The sequence below is a fragment of the Prunus persica genome, chromosome G4 (genome assembly GCF_000346465.2).
Source record: "Prunus persica cultivar Lovell chromosome G4, Prunus_persica_NCBIv2, whole genome shotgun sequence".
Lineage (NCBI taxonomy): Eukaryota > Viridiplantae > Streptophyta > Magnoliopsida > Rosales > Rosaceae > Prunus > Prunus persica.
Window position 1 is genome coordinate 3,296,225 of NC_034012.1, and position 20,981 is coordinate 3,317,205.

General features: G+C 38.6%; 4 protein-coding genes across 5 annotated transcripts; 2 read left to right on the forward strand and 2 right to left on the reverse strand.

Moving 5' to 3' along the window:
* Positions 3,215–5,912, reverse strand: LOC18780372. The gene is made up of 4 exons (XM_020561402.1): positions 5,459–5,912; positions 4,560–5,179; positions 3,878–4,393; positions 3,215–3,781 (listed from the first exon to the last, which is right to left on the reverse strand). Exons 1-4 carry the CDS (start codon positions 5,718–5,720, stop codon positions 3,653–3,655), a joined length of 1,527 nt encoding a protein of 508 aa, XP_020416991.1. The 5' UTR covers positions 5,721–5,912; the 3' UTR covers positions 3,215–3,652.
* Positions 8,326–10,003, forward strand: LOC18778415 (transcription repressor OFP5). Its single transcript, XM_020562004.1, has one exon. It carries the CDS (start codon positions 8,657–8,659, stop codon positions 9,899–9,901), a length of 1,245 nt encoding a protein of 414 aa, XP_020417593.1. The 5' UTR covers positions 8,326–8,656; the 3' UTR covers positions 9,902–10,003.
* LOC18780613 (heat stress transcription factor A-4c) lies at positions 10,579–12,939 on the reverse strand. Its single transcript, XM_020562005.1, has 3 exons — positions 12,513–12,939; positions 11,819–12,333; positions 10,579–11,707 (listed from the first exon to the last, which is right to left on the reverse strand). Exons 2-3 carry the CDS (start codon positions 12,032–12,034, stop codon positions 10,700–10,702), a joined length of 1,224 nt encoding a protein of 407 aa, XP_020417594.1. The 5' UTR covers positions 12,035–12,333; positions 12,513–12,939; the 3' UTR covers positions 10,579–10,699.
* On the forward strand, positions 17,209–20,698 carry LOC18780576 (BES1/BZR1 homolog protein 4). Of its 2 annotated transcripts, XM_020562733.1 has the most exons (3): positions 17,209–17,707; positions 19,475–20,223; positions 20,325–20,698. In XM_020562733.1, exons 1-3 carry the CDS (start codon positions 17,489–17,491, stop codon positions 20,326–20,328), a joined length of 972 nt encoding a protein of 323 aa, XP_020418322.1. In that variant the 5' UTR covers positions 17,209–17,488; the 3' UTR covers positions 20,329–20,698. The 2 variants fall into 2 exon arrangements, with proteins under 2 accessions (XP_020418322.1, XP_007211637.1); XM_007211575.2 differs by having other exon boundaries at positions 19,475–20,698.

Sequence of the window (20,981 nt, forward strand, 5' to 3'; positions counted from 1 at the left end):
CTTGAAATCGTGTTAATGCTTCTGAATTTGATGTTATAAAGTGACTACTTATATTTGTGCTGCTCAACAGTGCTTTTGCCTGATCTATAAGTGAATGTTTTATAAACACCTATTGAGAGAACAAATAATGTTATATGAACTAGTTGCAATAATTGGCTGAACAGTTGGGCTTTCCATTTTTAGCTTCACTTTGGTAAGAGTGGATCTCAGACTGTTATTGGCACAAGTAACTGTCTAACTGAGTTCGTCTTCACATTGTGATGTTGAATCAGAAAACAAAAATTTGATCTTTTAACAACTCTTATGCGTTTGAATATTCAAAAGTGTTACCTTTCAATTTATATTTACAAGACCTAGGCAACGTAGTTCTTAAGAAGTCTCAAGAATTTAGTTAGCGAAGACTGAGCAAAGGTACGAGGCATTTCCACATCGGGAACTTTCTTTCTGGAGACTAAAACTAGTGGTTTATTTGTGAATGATGTAAGATAGGACACAATTTTCTTCTTTCATTCAATTGTTTGATTGACCAAATGCTAAGTTTGGTAAGGTGATGACCCAACTAGTTTCATCCATTAGATTCTTATCGGCCAAGCAGGTCAGACAACAGAGTCACATCACAATGCTGCTATTCTCTGTGTTTTTTTTTTTTTTTTTTCCCTTAAGGTAGAAAGTGGGATAACAGTGGCAAAATGCTATGATCGTTTTCATTGAATTGATTGGAGCACCTTGAGAGAGATAAATCTAGGAAGATTTCATTTCATTGGCCTCTTTTTTAACCTTTCTTTTTAAGAATATGTTTGGCTGGCGTTAGGCAACCACTAAAGTCTGTTGGAAAATTCCACTTGAAGCAGAATCTTGTTGCAATCGAGAGCTTTTGTAATGGCGTTGAAGGGAACGTACTCAAAGTTGATGCACCAAAAGATCCCATTTACTTGAATAATAATTGGAGACTGATGAGAGATATTGTGTGGTCGCTGAAGCTTATATATCTTGAGGCCAAATCCTCAACCAGTTGCAGCAATGATGGTTGCTAATGATAATACCACAACATCCATAATGCTTACAGCTTATACCCCAATATTCTTGACTTTATATATTAAAGAAAATCACTGTTTATAGATTCTAAAACGTTTGGTGGGTGATACTTTATTGAACTATTTCAATTAAATTGGACAAGAGTCTTGGCCGTTGTTTAGTGTATTAGGACTGAAGTTTTTAAATTGGACACAGTTCAACATATTTTGTCTTATAAGTTCCACCTAGAGGGTAAAATTCATAAAAACTGACTTATACTCAACTTCAATTCAATCCAATCCGGACGACCAGACAAAAAATAAATAAATGTATAGATGTTAAAGAGTTGCTCAACTTGAACTTTCTTGGGTCCCTCCATGGAAAAGATTACAAGCCCCATCTCCTTGGCCGGTAATGTGAGAAAGTATTGGGTGGCAATAGTATTACTGATATCATAGTGATTTCTGTCCTTTTTTTCTTATAATGACACCACTTTGAGTGGTTCTTCTCCATCCATTTGGCAAAGCCTGTGTGGAGGGAGGACAATGTGCAGGGGGCTCTGTTCTATTCACCCTCAAAACTAGGCAATCCTCATGGCATGTCTTACTGGGTTTATTCATTTGGACACATTGGACTATTATTACCTGGCCGGCAAGAAAATTCATGATTTTTATTGTTGCCATTGTTTTTAGACTCTCTCAGTTTATAGTATCTACAATTCAATACGTTGCCTCCAAGGCAGGTAGTCTTGGTTGGATTTCAAACACGAAACGTTTTAAACGTTGTATTTGGATCAATGGATTTAAAATTGATGAAGTTTTTATAACATGTTGAAAGTTATTTCTTTACAGAAAGTCTATTTTGCCGGCCTTAGCTCTTCACAATAAAAACAAGGCAGCTAGAACATAACAGAAGATGGTTGGATGTTAAAATGAGGCATTATTATTATAATATGAGACGAGTTGAATGTTTGATTTATGTACGTTGACGTTTTTGTCCAATCGAACTCACCCAATGCATTGGATGTGCCCTCACAATAAAAGACAATAAGGTAGGGTTTTTGTTTCCTTCTGTTATTGACTAATATTTAAATAAAAAACACTGGAACATGCACTGAAGTGGCATTTAATCCAAGTGTAAACAACTGAATTTTTCTTGCTGTTGGTCCCTTAGGCCTGCTGAAACCATCTCAGAATTCAAAGTCTTGGTCTTGGCAATAAAACAGCAAACAAGAAACAAAGAAGTGCAACAGGGGACTTTGAATGTGCTGGAAATTTGATGCTGAAACGCAGAGTATATTTTACTGCAACCATGGGGTGGGGGGAGATCTTTATCTAAGACATTCTAGACAAGAAAGAATAATATATGAGGGTGGTTGATTTCTCTTTGGCTCATGTGGGTTTAGTCCAAAACCAAATCAGACGTTTAGAATTATAGTAGTCTTGGCCTAGCTAGCTATCAAGGAGGCATCATAGTCAACGCATTTGGAAAACTAGTAAACCAAAAATGATGTTTATAATGACGCAAATTAATGAAAGCGTAACGACCATATTTGCTTCATGATATACATGTTGAACATTAGAAATCTAAAGCTGTTATGCTTGTTGAATTTCGCACATTGGTTTTTTTTTCTTTTTCTTTTTATATTAAATTACAGAGGATTCCTTGATTCACAGATTTTAAATAAATAAATAACACAAGCAACAGTAAAAAAATACGTAGCACTGGATAGGAAAATATGCATGAAACAGAGTGGATGGGAATTGAACCAAAAGAACAGTTATTGAAAGCCCGTATTGTGTTATGGGCTGAAATGTTTGTTCTAGATAGGTATTATGAAAGGACTTGGGGTTGGAAGTTGGTCACGGGAGGGGCTAAAGACCTTAAATAAGACTCTATCTCTTAATCGTTAGATCAATTTAGTTAGTTATTGGATTAAATTAGTTAGTTTGATCCAACGGTTTAAAAATAGAACCTCATCTAATGGTTTTAGATAAGGCCCCCACTATATAGAATAACTTGGGGAAAGATCCAAAGACATAAAGTGAGAGAGATCAGAAATTCAATCCAGGCAAGTCTCTTGAAGCTCATTAATTTTCAAGCAAAAGTATGTTGTTTCATTTCACATTTTTCTTTACTACACACTGGAAAATAAAAATGAATGTTATAAAACTAAAGGGAATTGTAGACAACAATAAGAGGAAGAGAAATACAGAGAATTTGTTCTATGAATTTGTATCAACTTATCTTATTCATCTTTGATAAGAGCCTATTTATAGGCTTACAATAGAGGTATTTAACCCATAATTTATCGCTACTAATTACAATAATAAGGGCATAGGTTACAAAGCAATAAGGGGTGGAGCTAATGGATGTTATGGTGGTCATCCATATTCCATAGATTTATAACAATGAAGATATTATACTTCAGCCTTCAGGGTTTCTCAAATAAATAAATGAAAAAAATCGAAGTTTTTCTTTTCTGAAATTTCCAAAAATTGATTGGAAAATGAATTAAAAAAGAAAAGCTAAAAAGGTTGGTCCCTTATAACTTACTTTACCATTTTAGGCGACTCAAAAGTTTAATTGTATTTCAAGCTGAAGCTGGCTGGTGTGTCTTTGTCTGCAGTAAATGAGTTCATTGCTTAGGCACAAGGATGTCAAAATCACTAAGAGTCCATTCAGCAACTTGATCAGGGTCTTTGAAAATTTCAACCCCTAAATCTATAGACATCCATTGCCTTCTAGCTGGTGGGGTTCCTGGATCCTGCAAATAAGACATCAAACCATAGCTCAACTTAGTATATGTCACAAGCAATATTGTAGCAAAATTTAATCTGTCACAGGGCAAACAATATCAAACCTGGTAAAAATAAAGTGATTGTGACAACCTCCCAACATCCAGCTCCCATGTTCTTGGATCCCCAATCCAACCCTCCCCTTGCTTTGTAGGGTATCCGTACTCACCCCAAACCGGGTGTGGCAAGATTTGCAAAATCTCCTGAGGCTGAGGGTTGCTATATGGATCACACAAGTTAAAAGGAGCCTCTAGATGCTCCCCGTTCCCCGGCGAGCAGTACAAGTGATAGGCGGCGTAAGGGAAGCGGGCAGTGTCATTTCGATGAACCCGTGTGCCGTTTGGGAATGTGTGGTAAGGTGGGCACACATTGAGGTTGTTTGCATGGCACCATGAGGTTGTGTTTGGATTTATGATCATTTCACTGTATCTGGTAACATCTGAAGTCACATTGCCATCACAAGGCTTCCCATTGTTCTTCCAACAGCTCCCCATGTCCATGAGGTAGAACTGGCTGCTAGGACCCCCACCTTTGATCACATTCAAGGTGAACCTCACTTTAAAATTGGGTGATTCTGGAATCTGCATTGCAATTGGCAATATTTGAGTAAACCAAGTATCTTCATCCTCAAGAAAGTTTTGCTTCCAAGCAAAAGCAAAACTTATGAAAAGTATGCTTTCCTAACAAAGATTAGCACAAAAGTTTTCTTAGATAAAACTTGTATAACTATATAAAAGGGTTACTCACAATTTTGGACATCCCTCTTGTAGGGTAATGGTAGCCACCAGAAAACCCATGTGTGGCGTCTGATCTCAAGTAAAGCATCAGCCAAGGATACTTTGCTGAAGTCCTCAAGACATGGTGGAAAACCCAGCTTCCCTCTCCAAGTTTCTTTTCCCAAGTAACAGAATGGTAAGAAATATTCCCAACCATTCCTCTGCTCAAATCTGCATCCAAATCCCATGACCCGAAAAACCGTCCCTTTAGAGTCATATCAGGCAATTGCAACTTGGTATAGTCATGGTAAATAGATGGCTGGTTCATGCACCCTTTTCCAAAACAAGGAAAGGTATTTTGATCAGGAAAGGGTCCGACTCGGTGACCATTTTTGGGGCATTTGGCAGCATAAGTGTCCATGTTGCCACTCTTGAGCATGATCATCCAGAATTGCCACGGATTTGGGGTGTCTTCAACTTGGCATTTAAATCCCAGGTACAGTTCCTTCTCTGCCGCATAAAGGTCTACGTTAAACTGAGACTCTGCCTGCAGGCCAAAGAAAGGTTCTCCCATCCTTAACTTGTTGTCTTGCTCTGTGACTCTGTGGACTAATACATAGGGCAGCTGCTGATTGCAGAAGCAAACTTCTCCTGTTATATAACAATTATACAACAACAAAAAAATACATAAGATTCATAAACTACTTCTTTTGCTTGCTCAAATTCAAGCACATTAGCGCTAAGATTGCTGAGGGAATAAAAATTTCATTGATCACATAGGTTTTATAACAAAAAACAATCAGAATTTCCATGTGCTTCTTCTATCTTCTAATTTACATAACATAGTTCAAGTAAAGAAAGAAAAAAGTGCACAGAAACTAGAAGAGAAAAAAAAAAGGGATCAAAAGGAAAAGGAGAAGCTATACATACCTTGTGGCTGCGGAGTAGCTTTGTATATGTCAAAGCAATCAGCAGCCCTTGGGCTGCCAATCTGAAGAGCTTCTTCTCCAACCTCATTGCACTGATTCCATGACTCTATCGCCACCCGTAGATTGTCCCTTCTCATCCCCGAATCACCGACGGCTGATATAAATTCATTCTCAGCCCTCACAGACAAAACCACATTCCAGAAAATGAGATTCACCAGAACAAAAACAAGAAAACAACATGAGATTTTGCTCTGTTTAGCCATTTGGTGACAAGTTAAGATATGTATATTGATGTAATGTGCATTTATATACCAAAGAAAGACTGCAAAAGTTTGATTAAGTGTTTAAAATGGAAAAATGGGCAATCAAAACTTTTGATTTGAAGAGTTTTGTGTTTTAGGAGAATTACTTGGTGAACAAGATTTTAGATTTCCAGTTTGCATGGAGCATACTCTTATTAAATACTTATGCTTTGTTTAAGGAGGTTTAATAATGTGCGGCTCTCATTCTCATGGAAGGTATCCTTTGTGACAGTTGTATATAAATTATCATGTTGTAACCAATGTGATAATTATATCATCTATGTTGCATTAATCTAGTTATGAGATTGAGAATTTATAGGATACTATACGGTGATAAGAAAATCTTCAAAAATCATCCTGCAAAGATTACAGGAATAAAATATGGATAATGCTACGGAAACCAAATTTATACACTAAATTTGAGTCCCTAATGAGATGTCATCTGTCATATCATCGATTTTTATTTTTATCTGTTAAATTACAAATAGACCACAGCACCCTCATGGATTATTATTAGTGAGTTTGGTGCACATTCTCTTTCATATTGTGTCAAATTGGCAATTAATTCCTTGAACCGACTTTCCCACCAGAAAAAAAAAGAAACGGACAAACCGATTTTTCCTCGCAAACAAAACCACTCTCCTAATTTCCTTTTCCCACGACACCAAAAACAGGGTTTGAGAAGGAAAAGAAAACGACCGTTTTCCAAAGAACGCAGACTCAGAAATTATCATTTGAAGAAGTAACAAAACAAACTAACATCATAAATTTCATTTTAGGAAGATTGGAAATTAGGACCACATATACCATTTCAAGTAAAGGTTGGTTTTTGGTTGTAAATTAGTCAAGGGAAAGAAACCAACTTCATAAACTGTGTGTGTGATGTTTGTTTTGCAATGACAGCCAATTCTTGAGTTGAGTCTGTCTCATTTTGGGTCCAGTCCTGCAACAGACAGGACAGGACAACCTCAAATCTGGATTGCATTGGACCAAGTTGTAATGATGACCTATCAAGGTTGGTGCACATATGACCAAAACTAGTTCCTTCATGAGCAAGATTTACAGGAGCTGAAGGAAGAGCACCATCCAGTTAGGAGGATATGTCCCCTTTACACCCCATACCTTTGATTTGGATGACTTTGAAAATGGACCCTTTCTCCTCTCATGCCTTTATTCACACGCAAGCCTTTGGATATGACTTAATCATTAATCTAAATTCAAAACGACTAATAATTGCAACGTTTAAGTTTCTAAAAAACCTGTAGAACCCTTCTGTCAAAAATCCATTTTTCATGAGACAGACATTTAAAAGAAACCATTTGTGAGAGTTTTATTTCTATTTTTATGGCTTGGTTTTTTCAAGCTTTATCTCTTTTTGGTTGTTCCGAGTTTGCAATCTTAGTTGGGATGCCTATGCCAAAATTTCTTCAATCATGCATAATTGTTAGTGGAGATGTACCAGATTGTCTTAATTTTTATGTTAGATCGTTTCGTCATTATAATGGCGATTTGTGACTAGCTTGTATTGGCAATTTGTGACTAATGACTTTTTTTGCTGAATTATGAATGCAATTCCAGAATTTCTAAAAGAAAAATAAAAGGAACCAAATTCATGCTAATTATGATATAACTATGTGCTCTAAAAAATTCTCTGGTAATTGATGTTAATTTCCCTTAAATCTTTTCATCAACTCTCTATCAACCCTTGATTACTTCCATCAACCTCCGGTCGTGCCTTAATCTCACCTCCTTTGCAACTTAATTTTCTGCCTTAATCTTATACAACAATTATTCTTCTTCAAATCCCTAAATTTATAATTAAGCTGTCTTTATCCTTGTTGTATTTGCTTAATTAATTCATTTGCATTCTAAATTGGGCTTCTGCACAAAATTTCTAAAGCCCCAACTTTCTGATCAGCCCAACCCAATTAATTCACAGCTCTTTTACATTCAACGACTCTGGCCCACTATCCTAGTCTTTTTGACCAAAGTAGAAAAACAAAATTCAGGACCGAAGACAAAGCAGAAAAGGCAAAAGGGCTCCCACAGATTTTATATCTAAGCAGTGAATATGACCAAAAAGGACCGTGTATATATATCCGAGACCTCTTTGTTATCTGTGCTCCAAACAAAGCAAAACACATAAAAACTTGAAAATATAAATTGTAAGGACCATTCCATTATGTAATTGAAGAAGCTTGCATCCCATCTTTTTATTTTGGGGTACTTTTTTTATTGAGATGGGTGATAGCATATTAAACTCATATACACTACACGAATTTTAGAACTCGAACTCAAAATCTCCTAAAAAGAGCATTTGTTCCAAACCACTACACTAATTGGTCATTTGCAGCTTGCCTCCGTCTCCAAGCCTAGTAGGTGTTTTAAAACTCAGACAATGACACGAAAGTGAGCTACTCCTAGACATCCTATCCTTGACATACATTCTACGTAGTGTCAATTAATGAATTGGCTTGATTTTGTTCTGTCCAAAAGAACAGAAGATTGAAGAGGGTGCAGTTTTTATTAATGAGAAGCTACTCGAATTTGTGGGGCTACTATGTAATAGAGGTCCTATAATGATGGGGCACATAGCTTTTCCAATTAGAAGGCAAAAAAGTAGGAAAAAGTGCGTGAGTGGTCACAAGATTTAGGGCGGGCCTTTCTTTTGAAAAACACAACACAAAACCAGTAAGACGACCCACGTTCCTATTAACAGCCTAACTGCCCCTCTAGCTTCTGCTGTTGCTGCTGCTAGAGTCTCACTTCATCATTCATTATCCATCTTCCTTTCAGTTCCAAGCCATTTCCTTCTCTGCAATTGCAAGCAGTCCAAAATTCTTGGACAATTCTCCTCATCCCAACACAAGGGAGTTTCAGATAGTCAGTGTCATATTATGAAGTGGGGTAGCAAAAAGAAAAGGCCTCCACCTATTTCCTCTTCATCATCTTCTTCTTCTCAGCCTTTCTTGATTTCTCATGTCTTTCCCACTTCATGGCTTTCAAAGTTCAAGCAGAAGGGGGGCAATTCAGAACCAAAACCCAGTAAAGTAAATAGAAAAGGGAAGCAGAATTCTCCATCTTTGGGTTCACCAAGGTTTGCTGCTGCTAAGGGTGGTGGAAGATTCTATGGTGTAGTTGATGATGATGATGATGCATTTTGGAGACTATCTTTTGGTGAAGATAGTGCTGAAGTGAAGAAAAACAGAGGGGTTTTGAGATCGGTTTGGTTTGATTCAGATGATGAGTTTGAAGTTCAGCCCTCCAGTCGTGGAAGCTGTCAAACAAGTGATAGAATAGTGAAGGGAAGAGATTTGTCTCAGAAGTTGAAGGGCATGCAGAAAAGTGGGAATGCTAAAGAGTGGAAATTGAGGAAGGAAAACAGAGAACTTGAAGGAAAGAAGTTGTTGAAATTAGAAAGAGATGCTGATAAAGCAGAAGAGACATCAACAGAAACAGTAGAAAGTGATGAGGTGGAAATGTTAGCGGCAAGAAAATTTTGGGCAACTGAGACTGATGCAAGAAAACATCAGTATGTATCTTCACTGAATTCAAGAAATTCAAGTCTAAAAACGATTCAAGAAGAAGCTTTGAACTTGGAGACTGAAGAGCCTTCTGAAGAAAAACAGCCTTCAGATTGGCAAAAATTGAAAGAACGGAAAATACAAGAGGTGAAGTCAAAGAGTGAGAAACATAGGAAATCTCTCTACATAAGCAGGGAATTACAGAGGAGAAGAACAAAACGTAGTAGCAAAGTCAGAGTTTGTTCTCCAAGAACAGCTTCAAGGGTTGAAATCTGTAAAATTAAAGCTCTTGAAAACATGACGAAAGCGAAAATGAAGATGAAAAGGGTGGCTAAGGAGGGAGCAGTGCAGCAGGTAAGAACAGGCTTGAATAGCTTTGCAGTGGTAAAGTGCTCATTTGACCCACAACAGGACTTCAGAGATTCCATGGTTGAGATGATTGTGGAGAAAAAGATAACCCAGCCAGAGGATCTGGAAGAGCTCTTAGCTTGTTATCTGACCCTGAATTCTGATGAATACCATGATCTCATTGTCAAGGTATTCCGGCAGGTATGGTTCGACTTGAATCAGGCCAGTTTCAGTACTGAATTACAGAACGAACAATGTAGCAGTGACTGATTTCTCTTTAGCTAATTATAGCCAAACTTGTAATCAAATTGTAATGTGGTAGATATAACTGTTATGTTTCTAAATGCATGAACTCTGCACTTCTAGCTTTGATCTTATCGCTTCAAATTTGTGAAGTTTAGCAACCGATGACAATGCAGGATTACAATGTGTACAAGATGCACAAATGTGAGGAAATAGTTAAGGTGGCAAACCCAGTTTCAATCTTCGAACCCACAAAAATCCATACAGACGATCAAATCAATAGTAAAATGTCACTTGATTGAGAGGAACCTATAACCACAAGAGTCAAGACTTTATCAATATTAGGAACGCAAAAGGGTGCAAAAAACAAAAACCATGAAATATATGAGTTCGGAATTAAATAATTTTCCACAAATAGTCGGGTGGACCATGGAGCCTTTGCCGAATAGAGGACCTGGAGCAACTGGTTAACAGTATGCAAGTTCTGTAACATTCCAAATTCAAGCAAATTGTGCAAGCTGCCAGACCTTGCATTAACTCATTGCCCCAGTAAACAAAGCCCTATTGTAGTAAAGGAGGATGAGATTAGAAGGAAAAGCATGTGGGTTTTGGACCAAAAAAAAAAAAGCAATGAAATGTTATTTTCACGATATAAGAATAGTAACAAGCATATACTAAGAAACAAGATTGAAGTAAAGATGGAATCAAGGGAAAGATGAACTCAAACATAGAAGATCTATTTATAACCAGAACAAAACATTTATGCCAAAGAGCATGTAACATGTGAGCCACTGGGCATCAAAATCCCAAATAAAATAACTAGTATCACGTTTTCTCTACTGGAGTAAGATGCCCCATTTGTTCTGTAAGGTTATTTACATTCCTCATATTCCACCACAACTTGCCATGATCAGCAGGTTTGCTTTCGTTCTTTCTACCATCAGAATCCCTTTTTTCCAACTGAACTTCCTGAGCTTCCACTGAACCAGGATTCTCAGTCAAGAAGTGTTCCCAGAATACGTCATTCACGCCAGTTGGCGCGGAAGCAGTGATTCCAGATGTTTGTTCTTTTGAGGAAGTAGGCTCAGGAGGTACAGCTGCAGCAGGCTCAGGAGCAACAACTACATCAGGTTCAGAATTCATGTCAATTCCCGGGGATTTAGGCTGAGCGTCAACATTAAGTTGTATTGAAGATATAACTGCGCTTTCGACACAACTTGTAGACTCATCCAACTCCACGTTTGAAACAACCTGAATATGAGTCTCTCCAACATCAAAAATGGTATCTTCCCAAAATGTTAGGAATGACTCCAACTGCTCCAACTTTTCCATATCCGCATTTTCTCTAATACCAGCTTGTGAACTTGCCACCTGATTATTTCCATTGCTCGCTTCATCATAAGACCAACCGATTCTTGGCAACCTTCTCTTTCGCCCATGGATTTCCAATTGCGGAACAGGATTGGAGGCAATCCCCGGTTTCTGCAAAACCCGGGCCACGAAACCGGCCATGGTTTGCTGCTGCCTTTCCATGTGTTGCAAACGTTCCTTCAAGAACTGGATTTGCAACTCCAATCCCTGCCGCTCCTGCTCATGCCGCTGTAACTCCACACCAAGGCGTTCTTTCTCATGTTTAAGCCTCTCGATTTCATCCTTCATACTCTGCCTTTCAGATTCGGATAAGGAAGTCCCATTCCCCTGGACTTGGAGATTCTGCAAAGAGTGACTATGAACCGGCTTTCGTCTATGGATATTCTTCATAAGGTGTGGCTGACCTCTGATAAAATCGTCATTGGCAAATTCCCATTGTTCCGGATCAATTTTTCTGAAACCCTATTGTAAGCATTTAAATCAAATTAAGGAACTAAAAAACTATAAAGATATGATAAATACCAATGTAAAAACAACTGAAGCTGAATGAAAGTAGAAACTTGATTGACTTACGTATGTATTGAGCTGCCTGATGAAGCTAGAGAAGTTGTTGTGCTTGAAGAACTTTGGCAGCAAATCTCTGGCAAACTCCGGCGGGTTCCAAACAATAAAGCTCTTATTACTGGCACTCCAAGACACAATTGAATCGGTTGAAGCATCATCCACCATATCATAGGTCTTGGAAAGGAAAGGCGGCAACGAGCTGGCGCCACCTTGAACTTCATCCATCCTAATCAATCCCCCAAAATCACCAACCCAAATTCGAAACCCAGTATTAAATCATCAACCACTTCTCAAAACTCCAAAATCACAGGCAAATTAACTCCTTCAAGCTCTCCTGTATATGCAGGACCAAGAATTCAATCCAGAAACCTCAAATTTCCACTCTTTCAACCCAAAAACCGAAACTTTGCAAGGAATTAGGGAACCCAAGATCCCGCTTGAAAAGCCTTTGAATTCCCACCTGTGAAGGCCTTACCTTTCCAAGGAATTAGGGGAACCCAATTGAAAACCCATTGATTTTCCACCTGGGGTTTTGAAATTGAACCCAATTAATAAAATAAAAATAAACCAATGGAAGACTGGAAAACTGTAATTAATTAGCTGATGGCCAGAAGTCTGGGTTCAGTCAAAACCCAAAGAAAATGGAAGGCAATTGACCATAAATCCCCTGATAATTTCAACTAAGCGTGTGCCCCAAACCTACCGTAATAATCGAAGTCCTAGACACACAATAATTGGCGGTTACCGCAATATTATACCCCAAAAAAACCACATATTTGTTTTTAGTTGGAGAAGTTCGAGAAACCAAAGTCGCATTTTTGACGAGTCGTTTGCTGGTTGCAACAGTTCCACAGACTACAATTCAGTTCCCATTTCAAAGTCAGAAATTTTGAAAATCAAAGAAGAAAAAAAGAACAGAGAGAGAGAGAGAGAAACAGAAAGCTTGGAGCAAAAGCAACAAGAAATTGATAAGAATAGAAAGGGACAGGAACTAGAGAAGTTGCAGAGAAGAGACGGCTGATTGGCTTCGCAAGCAAAGGTCACCAGTCGACGACCCCGAGACCCCGAAACCCCAAAACGATTCGTTTTTCGCTTCTGAATTTTCGAATATTTTGGGATCCTGGTTCTCGAAACGCGTAAAGAATTTTATTTCCCACGGAATTTTATATTATTCCATAAAGAATAAATACAATAAAATATTTTTCTTTTTTTCCTTTTTAATTATTTCGAATATTCGGATTAGGTTAGCTTTATCCTTCAATCTGAAATGGACTAATGGACTTGGAGACGACATTGTCTCTGTTGTCGTTTATGTATGGGAAAGGTACGGTGACGTGTATGCTTTGGTGGTGCTATATTCAAGGGATCTGCAACCAATTGGGGATGCGTAAGGCCGAGTTTGTTTAATCAAAAGCACCACGAGAGGCGGTTTTTTAAAGGAAAGGTAAGCATCGTGTAACGTCTACCGTACACGTGGTTTGACGATATCGCGTTACGCCACAACACGTTTTGCTGGATAAGTATGAATATGTGCGTACTTTTTATTTAAATGCGACTTTAGGGTAGGTGATATTTTTGTATTTATGGGGAAATATTTGACGATGTGTCCTATAAAACATAGAGTATTTTGTGATTTAATTTAAAAGTATACTTTGTCCCTCTCTAATCGCACGGGGATTAGCGGTCGCTTTGACTTTCAGGAGTTTAAGCATACAAAAATGACAATGACTAATCCAAATATTTGCATAATCAAGCTACTCGATCGACCTAATTATACCTAATTTAGGAGCAATTGTGGTTTAAATATAAGCGGGACCCTAGTTGGATGCAGGTTTGACACGTCTGAGAGTTCTCTTTTGTTCTGCAGGCTCAACTTCATTGATTTGGAACCTATGGAGAGTGGTTAAAATTCTAAAAATAAAATAATGTCTATAAAATGTAACTACTTTACGCAAATTAATTTCTCAAGATTATATGATATTTTACGTTTTACTTTCACGCTAGGGATTAAATATGGCCCAGAAATGGGGTTTGACTTGGACAAAATTCCAGCCCACCTATGGCGTAATGGTTAGGACTTGGGCTTAAGAACGTTCAAAAAAATTAGGCAGAGCCTATGGACCAGTAAGTAACCACCAGTTTCCCGCGCAGAATAATATCTTACACTCATTTTGAGAAGGCAAATTAATTAATTTTTTCTTCTTAATACAAGCAAAGGGGATGATGCAAAAGATAGAACCTCGTAAATTTAAATGTTTTTAACCAACGAAGCTACATATTCTTTACAATTTATTCTTAATTACATAATTTTGATACTTGTTCCTTTTTTGGCTAATTATACAGAGCATATGTTAAAATGTAAGACCATGTAAATGCAAAACTCGCCTTTTCTCAATACATTAAAAAGAATTTTAGGTATATAGATTACGTCAAAAGATATAACATTTCACCTAGTTTTCTTCTTATGTTCTTCATTCAATATCCAAGTTATTTCGAATGTTTGAACAATTTATGTTTCATGATTTACACGTGTTTAATTTTAGATTTAATAGTCATATTAATAAAATAATAAAATAACAACCGAAAAAAATCAAGTTATATAATTTTTTTACTTAAAGCTTGTATCTCATCAACGATCAAAAATCACTCACGATTTTGTAACTTTCAACTTAGTAAAATCCAAGATAGAATACATAGCACAAAGCAAAAGAGTGTACCAATAAAGAGAAATATGGAGAGCTGAAATTGAAGAAATGAAACAGTGTCTCTGGTGCCTCGTGGGTGGCGGGCATATCGGGCATCACATGGGCCCACCGATGGGACTGACATGATTAACGTTATATATAGGACGGTGGTCCCCACCACCACCACCGCCACTATACCATACCATATCATATCCCACAAATCCACAATCGGTGCCACGCACCATGGGGCAGCAGCAGCATTACACAAAAGCAACTCTCTCCTCCTCTTGTACACTTGTCAATTAAAAAAAAGAAACGAAAAAAATCAAATTCAAATCAGTGGCGGACCCAATGCCACGGCCTCCAATCGGGTTTGATACGCTGGTTGAGTCCGCGGCGCACGTGTAGTTGGTTGAATTTTGGGGCGATGGACGACCCGTCGTGTTATTAAATATATGGGGGGCTCACTGCTCACAATCTTTCAATAATAATATCTTATCTTATGCGATATTGTAATTTGTAACCAAAGAGCAAGCTACCAAAACATTGCAGCTTGCTTGTCTCACCTTACAATTTATTAAAATTGCAACATACAAATCACATCAAATTCTAATGTCCTAAATTTTGTTATTTCATTGAAACATGGTGCCCTTCAAGCAAGGATGACAATTTTATATTGATTTTTTCTTTCATAATGGGGCGAGTCGAGGAATTCATTTCCCAATGAACTCTATTTCCAGAGTTACGAACATAATATATTATTTTTCTCATTAACAATATATCATCTATAAGTAGCACACAACAAGCCATATATGCTAATGATCGAGCATGAAAGCTCTACGAATGCTACGGATTAATTGAGACTAAACTCATCTTTTGTAAGTTTTATTATGAAGTGAGGAATGAGTTGCTATGTTATAATGTTAAATTGCATATAATATTAGCAATCAAACCATTATGAGTCACAACACAAATTGTGTGACAAATAATCTTTGATAAGACTTGTAAGATTGTGAATGCAAGCATTTATATTTATGTGATGAGGATTGAATGTCTATGAGTTACAAAGTGGGCAGAAACCACCTGGGGTCCACACTGAAGAAATAGGAAATGAACCCTTGTATAAAAAAGGGAAAACAAGGCAAAAAGACAGAGATGGTGAGCAGGAGGAGGGTACATTGCCAATTCCATCAATGAGAAGCTAATTTGGAAGGTGGCGCATAGCAGGAGATACATATGGGCCCCGCCTCAAAAGCCCACCCTTCTCTGCGCGCTAAAAGCCTTCACCGTCTGGATGTCAATGATGTCAGTCTCTTATTATCAGTAGTTATATTGGATCCATCAGTCCACTCACGCAAAAAATAGATAACCAGCGCCAGCATTAGTCACGTGATCTCAAACCAACAAGAAAAGACTCAGTCAGTCTACACTACAGTACATTAGAACAACAAACTTCTTCGGAACGAAAATAATACTGTTTTATTATTTACGGTCAGTTATAATATATTACGTGTAATAATTTTTTACTTAATGTATTATAATTAATTGAAAATAAGAAAACAGTAATATCCCGTTTCACACAACAAAAGGAGAAGAAGAGGAGGGAGAGAGATAGTGCGGCAAAGGCCAAGTACCAACCAACACACGAAAACAAACTCACACTCACGCATCACACACACTGACAAAAGACAAAAGTGGCAGCAGTAGCTACAGCTACCTGAGACATCCCCACGCTGTGTTGTGGCCACCGCAACCGCACGCCGGCATGCAACCAGGCCCCGCCGCTCCTTTACCTGGCCCCCACCTCCCCCCTTACCCCCAAACAAGCAATCACAACTCTGGGTCCCATTGTCCACTCCCTCCTCCAATCCAATCCAATCCTTCTCATGTTTGACATTTTCATTAGACCTACACCTCTCACCTAGCTTATAGTAATACAATTAGCCACGCTACTCCACATAGTCCTAGCCTAATTAAAGCAAATAACCAATTTCATTAATTTGGTGTATTGTTGTGTAAATACATAGTAGGCAAGGCAATCATGAGTGAATCAATAGTTAGATATCGTTAACAAGCAACTAGACAAATTCCATTACTAAGAAAAAGAGAAATACAGTTAAATTAATAGCTTTAGTCGGTGCGTGCAAACAAATATTTTATTCATTAAAATTAATATGAAAAGGAGAAGTTAAATTTGGATATTTTCAAACATTAGACAATTGTGCGTAGTACAACTAAACTATGCTTAAACCCTTGCACCACTCGTAGTTTAATCTCTAATAGTTGAATTAGAAGCCTAGTCCAACACTCCAATTAGCATGAACCAAAAAAGATTAAGGTCAAGGTGGATTTGTCAAAATTAGGCAACCTGGTCAAGTGAATGCGACCGTTTGAAAAAAAAATATGATGGTCCACAGATACCATTATCATGACAAGCCTAATCATAACCTTATCCCCCTTCCCTTTACATACCCAATTTCCCATTTTACCCACCATTCTCCTTAACCCATAATCACTTGTGCTGGTTGGCTGGCAGAGGGAAAATACATGGATCTAGAAGCAATTATTATCAAGTCCTATAAAAAATATATTCAAAACGACACCGTTTTATCGTAGTGTTGTACATTACCTGGTCGCAAGTAGCGGCCGCGAAGGACCACCCCGCCCTTTTTAAAAAGCCTAAACACGTGTTAAGGCCCGTGATTCCGGAGTCAGAGCCAACAAAAACAAATAAAAAGAAGAGACTGCCACTCTCGTAATTTACCAAATCAACAATGGCAATTACATTCTCCCGTTGTATTTAGCTCTCACCCTCCCCCAAAACCCCCCCCTGTCTCTCTCTCTCCTCTCTCCCTCTCTCGCTCTTTATTATTAAAAACCATTCTCCAAACAGAAACCGCCAATTCCCGGTTTGCCGGCTGGTTCGCGCCACCGGTCGTCACACTCCGTTCGGGTTAGTCCGTTTGGCTCCCGAGAAAACCAGAATCGCCACCGAATGATGACGTCGGGAACGAGAATGCCGACGTGGAAGGAGAGAGAAAACAACAAGAAGAGAGAGAGGAGGCGCAGAGCCATCGCCGCGAAGATCTACTCGGGCCTGAGGATGTACGGAAACTACAAGCTACCGAAGCACTGCGACAACAACGAAGTCCTCAAAGCTCTCTGCAACGAAGCTGGTTGGACCGTCGAAGAAGACGGCACCACTTACCGAAAGGTATATATAGTTCCTTCATCCTTGCTCTCTCTCTCTCCCTCTCAAATTCTCAAAGCCATTTTTGCTCAATTCGCTTGCGGTAATGTTAAAATGCGCCGTGGCGTTTGAAAACACCGCTTCCGATCCGATTTTTCTTTTGTGCTTTTTGAAACTCTTGCTTAAGGTAGCTTAATTAAGCAGCGGATTTTGTAATCAGTCTGGCGCCGATCGGTGTGATCGATGGCTCAGATTGAATCTGGTGATTGTTTTACTTGCTTAATTTCTGTGTTTAATAATCTCAGCTAACGGCGTACGTTAGATCGTTAATGTCGAGCGGGTCGCACGAAGCACGAGGCTCTTAGAGATTCGTTCGATTCTTTTCTATGAAAACGATGAACGCAATATTCAGAGACCTGCAAGCCTTTCTCGTGTGACCAAAATACCCCCGCTCGATTAACGAAATGAGAGACTCTCAATAGCGGGCATTTGGGTCTTTGTTGAGGGTATTTTCGTCATTTGGGATTCTTCCCACCTCCAACTTTCACTTGGATTTAATACAACCGAATGTTCTCTCTCTCTTTTATCAGTCTGTTGACTGTTTTTTCTCTCTGCTTCCGATTTCTGAGCTCGTGGCTAAATTTGCGTGAAAGTGAAAACCTTTTCTTTATCTCTCTGCTTTCTTTTTCTTCTTTTTACTGCTCAAAGACTTACTGTGTCCGTGTTCCAAAACTGCCACTTCACCCGCCTTAACCGGTCGTGAGACAACGAGGGCAATTTGGTCTTTCGACGCTCAACGGGTACAACGACCAAGGACTTTTATTTATTTGTTTTTTTTTTTTCTGGAATTCTTGGCCTGTTTCCGAGATTTACGGGGCAATCACAGTACTTTCCCGTTGGATTGAGAACATGGCATATGATGGTTTGTGGGCCGGTGTTTTACTCTTTTTTTAATTTTGGGTTTTATTATAATTTATAATAATTAGGCTTTTTAAATTTAGAATTAATTTTTATTTGAAAAGTGGAAATTTTGCTTGGTGATTAAAATGGGGGGCAGCCCAACCAAAAGAGGTTTATGAGAGGAAAGGATGATTTCTTGTTGGAAATCCTTGGATTCCTTTTTTTGGTTAAAATTGTAATTGCAATCTTTAAGGCGGTAAAGCGTGTGTGTGGCTTTAGATTGTGATGAGAGGGAACATGTTGGGCGATGGCGTGTCGTGGAGGGGCCGCGTAACAACTAATACGCAGCCGCTGTTTGACATTATTGTCTCTCTTAATTCGGTCTTCATCTGAATCTGAGTGCAATTAGTCAATTACATTTTTGCCACCATTCCCCTATTAAGGGTGACCTAATTTTATGTAGGCAGGTTGTGTTTTGGGAGAAACAATTCTTTTAGTTAATGAGGCTCCTTTTTTATATAAAAAATAGAAGCCTATGTTTTGGTAGAGAAAAAGAAAACATAGCAGCAGAGCATAAAAGAAAACATAGCAGCAGAGCATAATCAATCAAGGACAAATTTTCAGCTTTAATCAACTAAGGTCTTAGGAAAACACTGAACTTACTCTGGCTTGCTTCCTCTTATTAGCGATGAAATAGAGTAACAATTCTCAGTCTACTAGGAAATTGCGTGTTTTGGCATTTGAAGTACTTAGGATCTTTGCAACACCATTTTCATGTGGTTAGGCTTTAAGATTTCCTCAAGTGAAGTTCAAACCAATTCAGAATCTCAGACTTTTGATGAATATTTGTATAATTTTGTCTCACAATAGGTGATATGTTCATTGTTGCAGGGATGCAAACCTGTGGATCGCATGGACATAATGGGAGGATCTACATCAGCAAGTCCATGTTCTTCATACCAGCCAAGTCCATGTCAATCCTACAATCCAAGTCCTGCCTCTTCTTCATTTCCAAGTCCAGCTCGCTACCCTGCAAATGCAAACGGCAACGCTGATGCCAATTCTCTCATCCCATGGCTTAAAACCCTCTCATCAGGTTCATCATCTGCTACATCCAAGCTTCCCCAACTCTTCATTCAAGGGGGTTCCATAAGTGCTCCAGTCACTCCACCACTGAGCTCCCCAACTTCCCGAACTCCTCGAACCAAAAGTGACTGGGATGAAGCAGTGGCTGGCTCAAACTGGGCAGGGCAGAATTATCCTTTCCTGCCTTCATCCACCCCACCAAGCCCCGGTCGCCAGGTTCTGCCTGATTCAGGATGGCTTGCTGGACTGCAAATTCCCCAGAGTGGCCCATCATCCCCCACATTCAGCCTTGTCTCGAGAAACCCTTTCAACTTGAAGGAGGCTTTGTCGGGTGGAGGGTCTCGGATGTGGACTCCGGGGCAAAGTGGAACATGTTCGCCAGTAGTTGCTGCAAGTGTTGATCACAGTGGAGATGTTCCAATGTCAGATGGAATGGCAGCGGAGTTTGCATTTGGCAGTAACACATCAGGATTAGTGAAACCATGGGAAGGTGAAAGGATTGAGGAATGTGTATCAGATGATCTCGAACTAACTCTTGGAAGCGCTAGAACAAGGTAAGTTGGAATCGAATTCGTGGGCGAATGGATCCAACTGTTTTAAGAGTTCCTCAACTTTACTGGTTTTGTTTGTTAAGGACCTTGTGTTGGTGCTGCAGATGAGAGAATGAATTGGGAGAGAACCGTTTATGGGTCTCTTGATGCAGGTTCTTCCTTCTCTTCATGCCAAGTTCCACTTCATGTCCCAGGGTGTTTTAGTGGGTCAGTTAGAAGTACAGTGAGTAGGAGCAGCTGTTTTCTTTTTCTTTTTTCTACTTTTATTTTTTCCTTAACAAAAGAGCACTAAAAATTAAATTATAAATAGTTCATGGTGGTGTTTTGCCCCTTCTGTTAAATTCATTCTTCCATTTTATTCTTCTTTGTCATTTTTTTTTTCTCCACATAACATTGGAAGGATTCATATATGATCTTGGTTTGTTTGTTTGTTTGTTTGGGATTTGTGATTGAGTCTGATTTTGGAAGTGAAGACTAACTCATTGCCTACAAGTTCTGACCTCTTCAGCTCAATAGCATGTTTGGTTAACATACCTGCCATTTTATTACTAAAAATTGCATTTTATATAAGTATGAATTGTAAGAAGACAAGCCTTTTATTAGATTGAGATGTACTCCTAATATATAACGCAATATGCATTATCTGTCATTATCATCCTGTTTCTGCTCTCTATAAGCTTCAACTCCTCCATCATTCTGTCATCCACAAAACAAAACAGTGTGCTATCCAATTTTGAAAAGATTCAAACGCTCAATTTTGT